General features: G+C 39.5%; 1 protein-coding gene across 1 annotated transcript in view; it reads left to right on the top strand.

The window, feature by feature from the left end:
- The first annotated feature begins 1916 nt into the window (after positions 1–1916).
- hs6st3b (heparan sulfate 6-O-sulfotransferase 3b) overlaps positions 1917–16031 on the top strand; it is a 78071-nt gene continuing 63956 nt past the window's right edge. The window contains exon 1 of the mRNA XM_054786978.1: positions 1917–2748. Within this exon, the coding sequence (XP_054642953.1) occupies positions 2144–2748 (605 nt within the window). The 5' untranslated portion in view covers positions 1917–2143. The remainder of the gene's footprint in view (positions 2749–16031) is intronic.

Raw genomic sequence — 16031 nt, 5'->3', positions numbered from 1 at the left:
AGCAGTTCTGCGCCACCGAGGGGGACTGCATGACGGTTTTTGCACTCAGCTGCAACGTCTTTTTCTGACTTTGGCGAGGGTTGCTGCCACATGGCCAATGTCGGCCCTGCCAGAAGCCTGTATGATAACTTAAGTTTATGTTATCCAGGATCTCCTCTTTGTTTTCCAACTTAGTTTGAGGGATGAGCGGCTGACCATCGGTATCTGTAATGAAGTGCTGGACAATATCAGCATATTGAGTATCGGTTATTGAGCATCTCTGATCATAAGGTTAAAGTATTGTGGTAGTTAAGTATATCGGTATTTTTTTACACTCTGACTTCACACTATTTTTGCTGCATTCTACTCCCTCTCTGTTCCCACCCATCCCCAATATCCCCCATTCAGACTCCAATCCCGGTGAATGTTAATGTGGCCGATGCTGTTCTCTCTTTTTAAACCATGTGCCGGTCAGTGGCTTTAAAAATAAAACTGTAATATAACTTGAACAGCAGGAGTGTACCAGACTCACCTGTTGTACAGCAATCTGTTCAGTCAAAATGAACTTACCGTTCAAACACAATTGTTCCCCAAAATATAGCCTTTATGCTGGGATTTAGACAGTTTACAAGTGCTTTCAGTGAGTTCTACTGGGAACACCCCACATTTGTCTCCACGAAGCACTGTTGTGCACTTATGTACTTTTTACATATACACTGTCACACTGCACAGGAAGACACAAACATTAGCAACACTAGCATAGCTATGGGAGGTACAGTGCTGACATTAGAGTTGCATTTTACCAGCAACATTATGCAAGGTTAGCCTGTTGGCAGAAGAAAAACTAAGTGATCAGGCTAACAGCTTTCACATTTGTAGTTGACTGACAGTTGGCAGAGCTCCATGCTTTATTTTAAGATGTGTAGCAAAGCCTGCTTTTTTACAAAACTGTCCTAAGTTAGGTGGTGGGTCAGTGATGCAGTCTGGGTAGGCAGGTGGGGCTTAATTTCCCCTATTGTTATCAAAAAATGCAGTCAAATTGCAATGACTAGTTTACAATGGTAGTGAAATGGGTCACAGTGTACGATACAGTATTTGGAAATTAATACAGTACATGATAGGACGAGAAAACAGTCAGCACAGAATTCAGTCATTAATTGCAAGTAAAATTGGGCTGTCTAAAGTACTATAAATGTTGTCTGCGTATGTGTGTGTGAGTGTGTGAGTATTCTCCAGTTACTCCATCCAAAAACATTACCAAAAATTCCCAATTTCCCAAAAACATGCATTAAATGAATTGGACATTAAATCGTCCATAGGTGTGAACGTGAGTGTGAATGGTTTGTCTATATGTCCCTGTGTTTGGCTGGTTAGCTCACCAGTAACCCTACTGTGGACAAGCAGTATATAAAATGGATGGAATATATGCTATGGGCCCCACGGTGGGCGAGTGGTTAGCACTGACTTCACAGTTCTTCCTAGATTGAGGGTTCAAATCTCAGTTTGGGCATCTTTTTGTGAAGTTTGCACATTTTCTCTTGTGTGCTTGTGTGGGTTTTCTGCGTGTAGTAGTCTACCTCCCATATCCTAACATGCTTGTAAGGTTAACTGGTGACTAAATTGGATGGATAAATACAGTAGTTGATGATGGTTTTAATATGTAAATGTTACATGATAATGTAATGTGGTTCGGTCTCTTTTCATGAGCACTGATAGATACAATAGATATTATGTTCAGTGTTGCTAAATATGCATGATGTCACGGATGCATTCTGGTATTCTGGGATGCTCCAAGCAGGACGTGGAGCTTGTGTGAGCACAGGCAGGCTCTATTAGTAGTGCAGCCAGTCAGAGCGCTTCAGCAGCCGGGGGAGGCTGTGGGATGCTGCCGGTGGCGGGGGGGGTGCAGTGAGTTGGGTGGCGAGGCTGCGCAACAGTCCCAGTCTTGCGACATCCCTCCCAAGACACCACACGCGTGTTGCGTTTAGACTGGAGGACCTCAAACATGGGAGCCATCATTGGCGCGGATGCAGCTCCTCATCGGTTTTCAGAAGTTTGATACTGCAGCCATGCATCTTAACTTTAGAGCCGACTGTTTTAGAAAGGGAAGGCGCTTTCGCTCTGTCAACATGTGGCACCTGTACCCGAAATATTAGGCACCTCAATGAGCATTGAGTTCAGAACACTTATTCCCCTCAGTGATGGAATGAAGACGAAACGTATGATGGATGATAAATCCAGCAAGCTGATCTTAGTTCCTATTCTGGCTGTGCTTTTTGTTACGATAGGTTACCAGTACATATGTCCCGCTGGAAGTAATTCATGCCCCCTGAAAAACGGAGACACGCTGCGGGGAGTGAGCCTGCTCTCCACTCGCTACCAGGATGGAGATGATTTTGACCGGGACCAGGACCTGGAGGACGACCCGCCTTCGAAGGTGCCATCAAAATTCAACTTCACCGAGAGAGACTTGGACAGACACGTTGAGTTCAACATAAAAGGGGACGACGTGATCGTGTTCCTGCACATCCAGAAGACAGGAGGGACCACCTTCGGCAGGCACCTGGTGAGGAATATCCGCTTGGAACAGCCGTGCGACTGCAAGCCCGGCCAGAAGAAGTGTACTTGTCACCGGCCGGGGAAGGAGGAGTCGTGGCTCTTCTCTCGCTTCTCTACAGGATGGAGCTGCGGGTTGCATGCAGACTGGACCGAGCTGACCAACTGCGTTCCTGTCATTATGGATAAGAAGGAGGTCCAGAGGAATAAAAGGTAAAGTCAAAAAGTCACACAAAAATCCCCCAAACTCGACTTCAAAATCCAACACGTATAACGTTTCAATATGTGCTTATTTTAATTTGCATCCCCTGACTTGAGCGTAATGTGACAAATCCACTGCATCATCAAGTTTAATGGAAAACTTTCACAAAAGACACTGATTGTACAAAAAAGGGGGCAATAATTGCAACCAGTCACTCAGCAATCAGTGATTTGTTTGAATGCCTGCACCCTGCAAAAAAACATTTGACAGTCTGTTATACTCAGCATGCAAACTATAAATAGATGGAGGTTGTGCTCCTTCTGTTCACATCAGTCCCACACAATGAGGCTGTGTCTGTGCCGCTAATGTTATTATTTCTGTTGTCAGGCCCATTAACCATCTGTATACAGGATCCCCTCTCAGTGATGTTATTTGTGCAGATGTTCTTTGGCACTGTGTTTACTTAATTGCCTTTCCGTCACAGCTCTACTTGCCACTATTGTATTTACACAGCAGGCACACGCACATACTCACTGAACTGCGCTACAATACACACACCTCGCTTGACTAGGAATGATGTGTCGCAATATTTTCTTTATTGTTCCCAACTGCAGAAAGTAACAGATATTTATTTGAGGCAAATGACCTTATTTGAGAGGATGCATTGGTAGAAATGTATTTTTTTAAATAAAATATTTAATAATATGTATAAGTAATGGGGGACATTAATATATTAAAATATAATAATATGAATTATGATAAATACACATGTATCTGTGTGTTAATTTGGTAATGATGTCCACCACAAACACATGATGCAGGTAACTACAGCCCCCTTGTGGTACCACCTGGATTTTTTTTTTTCCTGGAAAAAAATATTTGAAGTAAGGCCTTTACTTGATTCAGTCTACTACCTACCCGGTAATGTGTCTGTCTAAAGGCCATACCTGTGTTAATACGGCAAAGGCTTCTGAAGCAACACGTGTCAACTACAGCCTCCTAGTGGCACCTGAGGGGAAAAAAGATGTTTATTTGAAGTAAGGCGCTTATGTGTATCAGATTAATTTAAGCACAGCATCTATTAGAGACTCTTGTTTCAGGGACTTGTGTGGTCTGTTATTTTGGTCAGGAACAACAACCAATTTCTTATAAGCTCATTTAAGAATGAAGGAAGGAAAGAAGGAAAGAAAGAAAGAAGAAGTTTAAACATCACCTCTGTAAATTTGGAAATTCAGTCCTGAGCTGAGCGGGTTTCTACAGACCCCTAGTGGCACCACATGGTATTTATTTTTCCTGAAAAAAAGGGGGCATTTATTTGAAGAGAGGCATTTCCATTGATTAAGCATCCGCTGATTAATTGAGGCTTGGAGGCCCCATTTCAGGAAATATAGTATTCTATTGTTGTTTTTATTGTTTATTGAATAAATAGCATACTGTACTGGTTATCATTCAAAATCAATCAGTCCTTGCTTAGTAGCATCAACTCCAAAAATTTGGAATGAGCTTAGATAAGAATTTTGACCGTGTAGGGACATCTAGTGTCATGATCTTTGACCCTCATCTACCTCTTGGATCTGATATCTGCCAAACACGGTAGATGTCTTGCATTTTTAAAGATTTATGCGCTTGTAATGATGTTTCCTCTCGTCGTAATGGCTCTATACTTTATTTGCTGCATCTTTAAAAAGCACTACACATTAAGCTATTCATGAAATGATGCATTAAAGCTGCATCAGTCTAAGTCTTCCTCTCAAACATTAGCGACGTGCGAATATCAGATCAGAAACCGGAAATCTTAACATAGCGGAGAGAACTTCCCATTGCTTGTTTTGAAAGCTACAATCGCATGCTGATGTGCAAAAAAACAAAACAGGAGCGCATGATTTATTTCTGCTGTGCCAAGTGTGTTTCCTCCACTCAGAAAAGTGCTCACTGGATGCGACAGCTCTTCATTTCACAGCTGCCGCATCCACTCTGCACTCAGAGTCCTCCCGGCTCGTGTACTTAAATCCCACCGCGTCTATTCTAAGGCCATTCTGCTTCTTTCTCAAGCAGGACACATTATGTTGGACCAGACACGGCATGCACACTGCACCTTTACTGAGTGAGATGATTAATAGCATTATGCAAATTTCACCTTGGTAAAACAACATTTTCTGTTGCAATGCCTTCATTATTTTTATTAAATGATTGTGTTTCCTCATATAGCATAGCACTAGGCATCTATTAAGGGTAAAAGAGCCCTTTACTTGTACAAATGTAATATAATAAGGATATGAGCATATTTTTACATTATTCTCCCACAAAACCTGTAAATACTCTTATTATTTTAGTCGGGGCAATTACTAGTATAATGTATATCTGTAATTGGAGAGGTTGTTATTTCTGCAATTTTAAAACTCGTTATGTATAAAAGATGATATTATCATGACATGGAAGGCATTAGAATGTAGATAGGAAAATGTAGCTCTGTTTGACCACGTCATTTATTAACAAGTGTAATGCAAAACAGAACCGATGTTGGAATAGCGATAAGGAGCAAACTGTTCAGCCAGCATTAATACCGCTTATGATTTCATTGTAAACAACAGTATGACAAACTGTGTAACAAGCATTAGTTTCACGCCAAAAGGTCAAGATTCTCGCTACCGAGATTTGAAAGAGCATGCAGAGGGAGGTGAAGTTGCTGGACGCTGACCACTCATAATACCTCAAATGCCGGTACTGCCATCTTGTGGATTGTGGATCAGGAGGTCGCCTACAGCTACGGCTGTCAATGCCAATGTTTTTTGAACCCGCGAGACCCCAGCTTGCTTTTGTAGACAACACACACAATGACTATGGGAGACTCTGCGGTAAAATCATATACATTTCAATACATGTTATTCTTTATTGTTATGTGGCCTTTGTTTTTTACTAAAGTAGACTGTTGATTTAAAAAAAAAAAAAGTTTTTTAGACCTCTCTTACATACTTTCTTTGCACGGTTGCAAATCTCCACATTCAGATGCGTGCCTCGTTTTGCCTCTCAAATTGAGTGACTGTCTTAGTACAGCCACTCACCTTGCTGCCTCTGAAGACCTCAGTAAGGTGGAGGTTGGGGTGGGTGCAAAAGACATGTGATATAGCGGCTCCACCTGCACGCCACTGTATGGCCTTTTCAGCCGGGGCAGGACATGCTGCACAGTGAGCCCGCCGCACGGCCCAGGAAAAGGTCAGGCGTGTCACAAATGATCAGTGTGCGTGTCCTGCAGCGTGGCTCCTCTGGAGTGTGCTGTCCATCAGCGAGGAAGTGGAGCAAGAAGGCCTGCATTCTTCAGGGGCTTTTTGGAGAAACACACCTCTTAAGGGGGATGTATGTGGCTTGTTGAGTGGCTTGTTTTTCATGCTTTTTGATTCCTGTGGTCTGACTAGAGTTGATTATTTCTTAGAACATTACAAGAAAAGTCTCGGTACACAAAGTAAAACTGGATGGAAAGTTCTACCGACAATTTATCGACAAAAGTATCCACATACACTTCCCAATCAGTTAATTAATCTATGCCATCAACTTTGCAGGAACAGTTGTTGGAAGTGCACAAAGCAGAGTCTAAAGGCATGCTTCAGATTGGTTTGGAAGAACTTGCGCAGAACCTCGACCTCACACATATCAAAACTACAAACAAAGATGGTGAGCCAACAGGCCCTCCCAACATCAGTGATCTCACAAATGTCCTTATAGGACGAACGGCCAAAAAAACCCGCACATCCCTATATTTTCTTTCATTTTGACTTTTTGTGCTAAAGAATTGATTTTTTTATTGCAGCGAAAATGCAGTTGTTTCGTTCAACTCAATCAATCAACAACTTGAGGAAAATAAAGAAAAATATATTTTTAAAAATAATGCTTATCTATTTTCAAGGCAGAATGAGTGTATTTTTAGTTCCTACAGTGAGAGAATAAACAGAGTCTGGGTGAGCACTGAGCAGAAATCGTCACAAAATGTGCTCCAGAAAATCAGTGTTTCGGGGATGATAACGTATGATTTTCTTTGAGACGAGGCTCACTGTGCTGCACTTTGACAACTTTTACCCGCAGTCACTCAATAAAAATATGTTTTTGTAAAACAAAGTTGAAGACAAGGTTCTATACTGGCACAAAATAATAATAGCTGTGGCGGGACGGGCATTTGTTTGGGGACTTTACCGACTTGATTTACCTCTTAATACTGCCACAGCACTGTCACATCAGTTATTATATTATCCATTCATAGTACTATATAATAAGGTGTGGCATAACAGTATTTCACGTATTTGGAATGAATACCATTATTACAAAACTTTAAACCTATACACTACATCATCATCTGGAGCAGTTCAGAACATGTACATAATAATTAACATTAAAAAATTATTAAAATACATAATACTCAACAGATATGATAATTATTTATCCTCCTTTCCAGATCACTCAGGACAATTTATCAAACAGTTTTGCTCTTATTGTGTGCCAGCTAGCTGGCCCTGTGAGGGGAATTTGAAATCTGATTGGCTAAAGAAACAGTCCCATTGCTAAATAAGCTAAATAGCCCTCAGAACTCCTGATTCAGAGGGTCCCTGGCAGATTAGATTGATTTATAGTAGCTTAAATCCGACTGGACCAAAAAAATCTCAACATACGTATACACCTACTGGAGGCAAGCACTGCAGCCAAGAGAGACGGTAAGAAATGAAGATAGTAGACTGTTGGGAATAAATTAATACAATTTCATGGAACAAACACTAGAATGGAAGGTGTAAATTTAGGTTAGTGCTTCTGATTGCCAGCAGAGAAGGCTTTGCTGATGGCCTGGATAGGATGGGATAGATTAGGATATGGTATCATTTACTGTCATATGCACAGTGAGAAAAGAAGATTCACCCGATATTCTTCCTTTGCGTTCCACAATGAATGTCACTAACACTGGAAGCAAATAAAAGGTAAAACAAAAACAAAAAAAAACGACGTAAATAAATGCAAAAAAATCAAATTAACTGTGCAGAACGATAGACTTTACACATCTGTGTGCAAAGTATATATGTATGCAAATTGGATACTTGCAAACAGCAGTAGCAAGTATAATAAATAAATATGGCAGTTCAGGCTGAAGTAGAAGATAATAGTCTGTGTGCACGTTTATCTATTGACAAGTCTGATGGCTGAGGGGAAGAAGGAGTTCCTAGGTCTGGAAGTCCTGCATTGAGGATAAGAGTGTCAACAATTTGTGCTGCGGGTGGGTGGGGTCTTTGAGGATGGAAGCCGCTCTCCTGTTGACTCTGCACTTGTAGATGGCTTGAAGAGAAGGCAGTGGAGTTCTGGTGATCTTCTGAGCTGTCTTCACCACTCGTTTGGCGTTTGGCCACATGATTGAACAATGGAAGTATGAAACCAATAAATTCACTGAGCAAAAGTAATTCATTCATGATCAAATAATCAAGTCAATTAATTGAGGCAGGCTCACCCTTTTAGTTGTGTTTACACAGTGTTGGTGGATTAAAATATTTTTATTTGTTTTAGAGAAGTTTCTTCATGCCTAATTAGAACATTTTCAACATGATGTCGAGACACAATAGAGATAAAACAAAGACAAATAATTGCACAATCACAACTGTGCCATCTACTCTGAGATATTGTCTTTCGACTCTGTGATGGCTTCAAAATCTTAAGCAGCCATCGGTTTTAATGTATTTTTTTAGGTAATGTGTACACATCATTATTATTGTTATTTTATTTTTTGATGATTGCTCAGTGATTTATTTTCCATTTGCATGAACACCACACTGTGAATGACTCAAGTTGCAATGTTATAAAGTGCAGTGGCAGACTTTGGTATTTGGAACCTACGCCTTCAGTGGGGACAGATATTTTTTTTCCGACAGACACTGGTTTAAAAAAAATTACGACCGAAAATGAAAAAATGTGGGTTGTTAACCAAAAAACGCGGTAACCGGGGCGGTCGTTAACCGAGGTACCACTGCACTAGAATTTAAGTTGTAACTGCATATCAGTGCTTCTGATAGTGTTTAGGCCAGCAAGAAGTGAAATTATTAGTTGGCCCCTTTGGACAATATACACACCATATCCTGGTTTTAATTCATCTTAGCTCCTTTTCTTTTTAAGAGCGGCCTAATTGTAATTTATGCTGACGTCTTATTAAAAAAAAAAACAGATATAAAATGATCATTAGACGCTTTCTTGTTGCTCATGCATAATGAATGGTTAGTTCAGAAGACAAAGAAACCAAGGCCAAAGCCTGAATGCAGCACACTACGACACTAATGCTAATTGTGTCATCTACTGTTTCTGTTCTTCTCCACTATAATTAAGTTTCTCCTCGTGATATATTTCTGTGCACTGCTCCTGAAAATATCCCTTTTACGTCACCCTTTAATGTCTACGACGTTCCGGCTGGAGCAGTAAAAGACTGTTATTACTTACATGCCTCAGCAGTGATGTGCCTTAATCCTTCGCTAAATAATATCCCTCCTAATATTTTATTCATAATAATTGATGCAGAGAGGTGCTCCATTTACTGTGTCGTAGTTTCAACTTACAGCTTGGATTGTTAAATGATGCATGTCTATTCGCTGTACCTGCCCATAACATTCATCATTGTTGGTCGTCTTGCCCCCGTTACAAAATAGACTGGAGTTGTCATTATTGTCATGAATTTAGTTTTATTGCATTGAACACAGCTTTTTGCATTAACATAGAATCATTGAAACTCTATGGTTGAACACAGTCCGTTCAACCTGCCATTTGTTTGTATTTCAAAACTGTTCTTGTCCTTGAAATAATCGTGTTTTCCGTCTTGTACGGAGCACCCAGTTCAGACACACGTACCACTTTTGGCACTAAGGCGCAAAAAGTTCCATTTCCTGTTCTACGGTTATCCTCACATTTTTCCTGTCTCATGAAAAGCACACAAAAAAGCCAGGGAAAAAAGTAAATATATATAAATAATTAATTAGACAAGTCTCATGATATAGCCTGACAACAGGCATACTTTTAGCAACAATTTTGAATAGTTTGTAAATTGTACAACTTTTAAAGCGTTCAATTTAGGAGGTTTGGCAGTGTTTATGATTACAATTTATCTTGGGTTGTGTTTTGGGTTTGTTAGTGTTGCAGTTTGTTGCGATATACTAGTACAAAAGCAGCTCGAATTTGCAGAAGTCATGTATTTTTTTCATATACTGAAAGTACTGCTTTGAACAAAATTGAAAAACTGTACAGACTTGCCTGAAGGGAGAAAGTCGAGGAGGTTTCAAGTTCTTTATATCGATGATGCGCTCGTCGCAATGATGGGATGTTTATTACGAGTTGATGTGCCTTTGCAGACCTTGGTGAGAGGAGATTACTTTTTTTTGTGGGTGTCATTAATTCAAGTCATCATTGCTGGCAGCCCTGAGCAGTAATCAAGTCTGTTTGATAATTAAGTGCTGCCTTTATTGAGGAGGCAACAGCACTACTGTATGTCAAGCATTTGTTTCCTGCCATGACACACAAGTTGCCTTCAGGGAAAGAGTTTACATTTTGATAAGACTCTTTTTACTGGCAAACTTTGGAGTTATGCATACATTTCCAAAATCAAGAGTGAGACAGAAATAGGTATTATAGTATTATAGTCATTTTACTTGTTGGTTTTTTACCTTGTTTTCATGTGAAACGTGTGGCATGGGACACTGGACACAATGATTGGACAGACTACAATATTGGGGGAACTTTACCAGGCAAATTTTTGACTAAAAACTTGACAAGGGAGTCAAAATTTTGAGTTAGGTGCACTCAAAACTTGCTTATTTTCTTGCAGTGTTCAATCATCGCCACATCTTAAAAACAACAAAAGGTAACTAGGGATGTCCCTAGTTCAGGATCGGGAATGGTTGCCGATCCACTGTATTTTGAAGATCGAATAGCATCGGCTTCCGCCACAAGAGTGGGCTGATCCAGTTGCCATATCTCATTCATAACTCTGGGCCACACTCCAACACAGTAGGTGCGGTAATGCGCCTCAAAGCTGGTTGCCTCTCGACTCCCGACACCCACAAGAAGAAGAAAACGCAACACCACCATGCAGACATGTCTGCGGTGTACCGTGGTGAATTTAGTTTCACATTGGACGTTTGATATTCTGCTCCGTAGCTACAGCAGTATTGTGCGGGGAGCTCACACGGGAAGTGCTGCTCTAACCACTGGTTGTTTATACTGGGGACCGTCAATAAATTACTATTCCTTTGAAGGCAGTTATTAAAAAAAGTCATATATTGTAAAGCACACCACAAATGATTAGTCCTAAAAATATTTTGCGCGTCCATGTTTTCCAATTTTAGCTTTTGTTGAATGGACTATTATTGGATCTTTTATCGGATTAGAGACTCAGAGGTTTGTTACAAAAGCCAAACAATATTGTTGGTCATGCTGTGTAATAAGAAAGTAAAATTCAGCAATACTTTGGTCGCATTATTTTTAATGTTTTTGAAGAGCTATTTTCACAACCATATTAAATTCCACACATTCATGTTTGTAACAAAAGCTTATTATTTTAAAAAAAATTTAAAAAAGGATCGGTATCGGATTGGCAATATTATAAAAAAAAGTCAGATTGGCTCGGAAGCCAAAAAATGTGGATCGGGACATCTCTAAAGGTAACTGTACAATGTTGAATGAAGTCAAGTCATGAAAAATAGTGGCAAATAAAACCTTGCACTCACCGGAATATAGGCTAATGATAACAGTCCTGATGATTTGAACAACACATGACTTTTAGATAACAATACATATTTAACATAAAAAGGTTTTATTCTTGTGGAGTAATTTGGCCCCATAGCTATAGCTTAGCTTTTTGCTTTGCAGCTCATGTGTGTTGGAAGCGAAACAGAAGGCGTTCAAGGCACTTCCCACACTAATTAATGAGCGCGACAGAGGCGGACAATAAAGGTAACTACTTTTATTGTATTTCCAAAGTTCCTGTACTTGGTCAATATTATTTGTGTGGCTGAAATTGTGTGCATATTTTGCAAACAGCACATCACATTTTACAGGATGCAATTACAGTTCGTATCAGAGACACCCTAAAACGGGTTTTTCTGTCCTTTGTTTTCCACAATATCCAGGATTAAATCATCAATCGAGAAAAGACCAAACGTTATCCAAGATTCAATTTATCATCACTATACCTCAATAATATAACAATTACAACCATGGGAATTACATTTTACAGACAATTACCAATTTGAAATTATACATAGAATAGAAGATCCTTGTTAAATATCTGCAGGTTCGGAGAACATGTCATATACACAGCAACAGAACAGGTAAGCCTGACAATGTTGACTTATGGCTATTACTATGGCTTACTATTACTGGAACTTGCGTCAGTGTATGCATGTCAGCTGAGAGGTGTTACTTTACTCTGCCTTGTGTGATCTATACGTAGCCACTGTTAGAGGCACATACACATTTTTGATATTAATGTGTCGTTTTGGGATTTTAGAATATCTTATAAGAGGACTGGTACCAATACAACCACAGCGGAACCTCCAAAGTGGAATACAATGACGTCTATATTGTTCTAATTTCAAAACCATTTTGTAAAACGAACACATCATGATATCATGTATTATAATAGTTTAGATTGACTTTTAAGGTATATTTTCCCAAAAATTGTGCAACCTTTGGGACAACCTTGGTGTGTGTTTGTCTATAGGCATTGGAGGTGTCACTGTATTGGACACCTTTGGCAGTCTACGGTCAAATCAATTGGGGCTTTCATCAGCTATTTCCTTAGCTCCTAAAACAAAAACTGGTCTTTAAATGATACCTTTACTGAATGGAAGTTTGAACCAGGTTTGGAGAGTACCCTTTGAGGCATCCATCTCTGTTCATCATACTTGATGACCATATAAAAATCATGTTGTGGATAGAGTATGTTAGATGGCAGGAATGTCCTCAGTTTGGACACTTGCAATTACCAACCTATCTGCTTCTTGTTTTCCAAGTGAGGATAGTCTGACTGATGATACTGAACCCTGGAGGAGTTGCTCTTACCTTGCACTAATGATCGCCCAGCCATGCTCTGACTCTCACCCCTACGGAGCTTTGTTGTGTATTTCAATTCATTGTTGTGTTTTCTTGGCTGCATCTTTATTGATTTGGTTGCACTTATGAGTCTTCTTCATCTCTGCGAGAAAGCTTGTGCCTGCCTAGTAACACAGAGCAGGAGAACCAGTTACAGACTGTAGCTGGTGAATATTTTACTGAAGAGTCCGTGGGGACCAAACAAGTGAATTTATGTTAGACTTCAGTAGTGTTAGTAGTGGTTGCTCATTAAAAAATGACAATGTCTCAAGATGATAATGTCTATATAGCTATATATCGCTATCTGTCTAATATCTATCTATATCTATCTCTCTCGCTGTATATATGGTACAAAATTAAATACAATTATACATATACAAAAAAATAAATACAATTTTATATATATATACAGTATATTTGTATATATATATATATATATGTGTGTGTGTGTGTGTGTGTGTGTGTGTGTGTGTGTGTGTGTGTGTGTATATATATGTATATATATGTTTATATATGTATATATATAGTCTACACCAGGGGTCACCAACATGGTGCCCACGGGCACCATGTTTTCATTTTCAGCTTTTCAGTTAATAATGTGAGGACACTAAAAAGAAATGCATTCTGAAATACAAAATGTGAGTTGTGGTTACCGGCATGTTGTTAGTGTTCTGGTAAAACAAGCATATTTGGTTTTTTTGGGTTGAAATAAGCTATAAAAATAATTGTTACCAAAATGAGTAGCTCTTGGCCATTTTCATTTTGTGAAAGTAGCTCTCACAAGAAAAAACGTTGGTGACCCCTGGTCTACACGATGGACAAGGTGAATAAATGCATCCTCTTTTCAGTTGTTTAAAAAAAAAAGTATTATTGGTTACTTATTGTCAACATACTCCTATTGTACTGAGCAGCCATGACAGAGATATGTGATATCTCAGATATACCAATTTCCCACATCACTAAAAGTTCCATTCTGTCCAAGGTTTTTCTCTCTTGGCCATTACTGGTATACTTCTATGATAGCATCAATAAAAAACTGCAAAAAGCTAAAGAAAAAGTAGACATTTGTGGAGTTTGTCACAGTATTTGCCGATTAATCACAAGAACTCTTGAGTTTTGTACAACTGTTTTTGGAAAATTTTGTTCAAAGTCCAAATTATACGACTGTTGGGTGTTGGACTACAGCGCTTCCACTCTAACTGTGTTTTTAAAGCTTGTGTTTTCACACCGTGCCAGTAAGGGTATACATGTATACAACTTGTGTTCTCACAAGGACCCCCATCACACGTTGTGGCTGAGTCGGCTTTAGTTTACTAGCTTTGCTCCTCTATGCCACTGCAGCATTAGCGTCACATGTGTGTGTATAAGTTGTTATGGTTGTGCGTCAGTGTCCATTTGTCTTGGGATGTAGTGTGGCTGGAGCTTAAACTCTTTTCTCTAAAAGCCACTCTAGGTAATGAAAGCTGAGCAGCTTGCCAGATCAGGCTTGCAGGTTGTGTGAGGCTGCTGTCAAAAATACTTGCTGGTCAGGCAAATATGAATCTCCAGATGTCTGAATCAGCTTTTACAGTGTGATTAAAGGATGGCATTTGGTCGAATAGCTGGCTCCAGTCACAATTTTCTTGAAGTGTGCCTGCAGTTTGATTTTATTTTCATGTATAAAACAATGTTGCACATTTACTCATTTTAGATTCATTTCTGTGATAACAACAACGATGCTCAATATTCCCTGTTGCCAATTTGACAGGCCATCACCAATAACAAGCATGCTTGGTTTGGATATCATTTTCACACTTGACTCATGTACACTAGAGGTGTTATGAAACACTCAACTCACGAGATGAGACGAGACGATATTTCAAGACAACTACAATGACAAAACATAGGATCGGACAAACAGACGTTTTCATTTAACTGAGTCGCAAAATAATGTCGAAAAGTTTTATAACTGCATGCATGACCTAAGCATGATGCTTTTAACTATTGAACTTTTTTTTCTACAAATTGAAACAAAAATGACAAATTCTAAAAGTTGAAATAATGATCGCAGTTGTAGCTGCTACTACGAATGATTTATGTTAATGTGTAGTTATTAAAAGACACATGTAAAATAGATTGCAGTTGATGAGTAACTGCAGTTCCCAGGATGCTTAGAGGTACCAGGAAATAGTGAAATAGACGCTTGTGTTGCATGTTTTGATAGAAGTCTTACGCAGCGATCATATCTGATAAATTTTAAGTAACTTTGATCAAATGTGAAATTTCTACAACTGCTTCTTGGACATTAAGACCGCGGCAGCCGTTGAACTGCGATGGAAAACAGCAACACGTTGCGAGGGAGTGACGCGAGGAACACGAGGTAGGTTGGGTTGCAAGTTTTATAGTATGCGTAAAGCACTTAATGTGCGGTTCCAATGCTGCCTTGCGCATTGCCACTTCCAGATTATGTGTATTATCAGTCATAGTAGCTATGCCATAGTTCGCAGTCTGATAGGCTTCTGGCTCACCTGTTCCCATGACAGGTCAGAAGATAATTGGCTGACACAGGAGAAGTAATAGAGGAGTAATAAAATAATAATAAAAGATTGAACGGATTAAGTGGACCACCGAATCTGATTGGCTGTCTCACCTGACTCAGTAAAAGCAATACTCACCATAGTACAACTTGCTGCTACGTTACCTTGCTACCCCCTACTCATATTCAATCTTCTGACCATACTGACATCACTTGGAAACTGAGCTAAAAGCAGAATGTGCGACTCTGCTTGCACTGATCTAGTTAAATATAGTCATCAGTGTGATGGGAATGAGTCAGCTGGTGCAGTGATTCAAAGATTTGGTGGTTAATGTCCCCAAGAGGCGTGTTTGGTGACTGAGCTGCTTAAATGCTCCTGTTAACAGGGGGACAATTAACTTTGGCTGTTTTCCCTCTAATTGCAAAAGAACATTCTTGTTCAGTACCTGAAATAGTCCATAAAACGCAATTGTGCAAAATTTGATTTGTACCATAAATTCTCTAATGTTGCTGACCAGGAGCTGCTTTATCAGCAAGTTTGTTAATATTATTACCTTGCTGCCCTGCCTAGTTTGTCGTGCTCTCCTGTGATTGCCAATGCTCTCTTTTTAAACACAAGACTCTATTTAACAGGATCGTCAACGTCTTTTCTTGACATATTCAACAGTGACGTGGAAAATT

Source organism: Dunckerocampus dactyliophorus, chromosome 9 (genome assembly GCF_027744805.1).
Source record: "Dunckerocampus dactyliophorus isolate RoL2022-P2 chromosome 9, RoL_Ddac_1.1, whole genome shotgun sequence".
Lineage (NCBI taxonomy): Eukaryota > Metazoa > Chordata > Actinopteri > Syngnathiformes > Syngnathidae > Dunckerocampus > Dunckerocampus dactyliophorus.
Note: the sequence above shows the minus strand (reverse complement) of the source record. Positions and strands in the feature narration are given on the sequence as shown.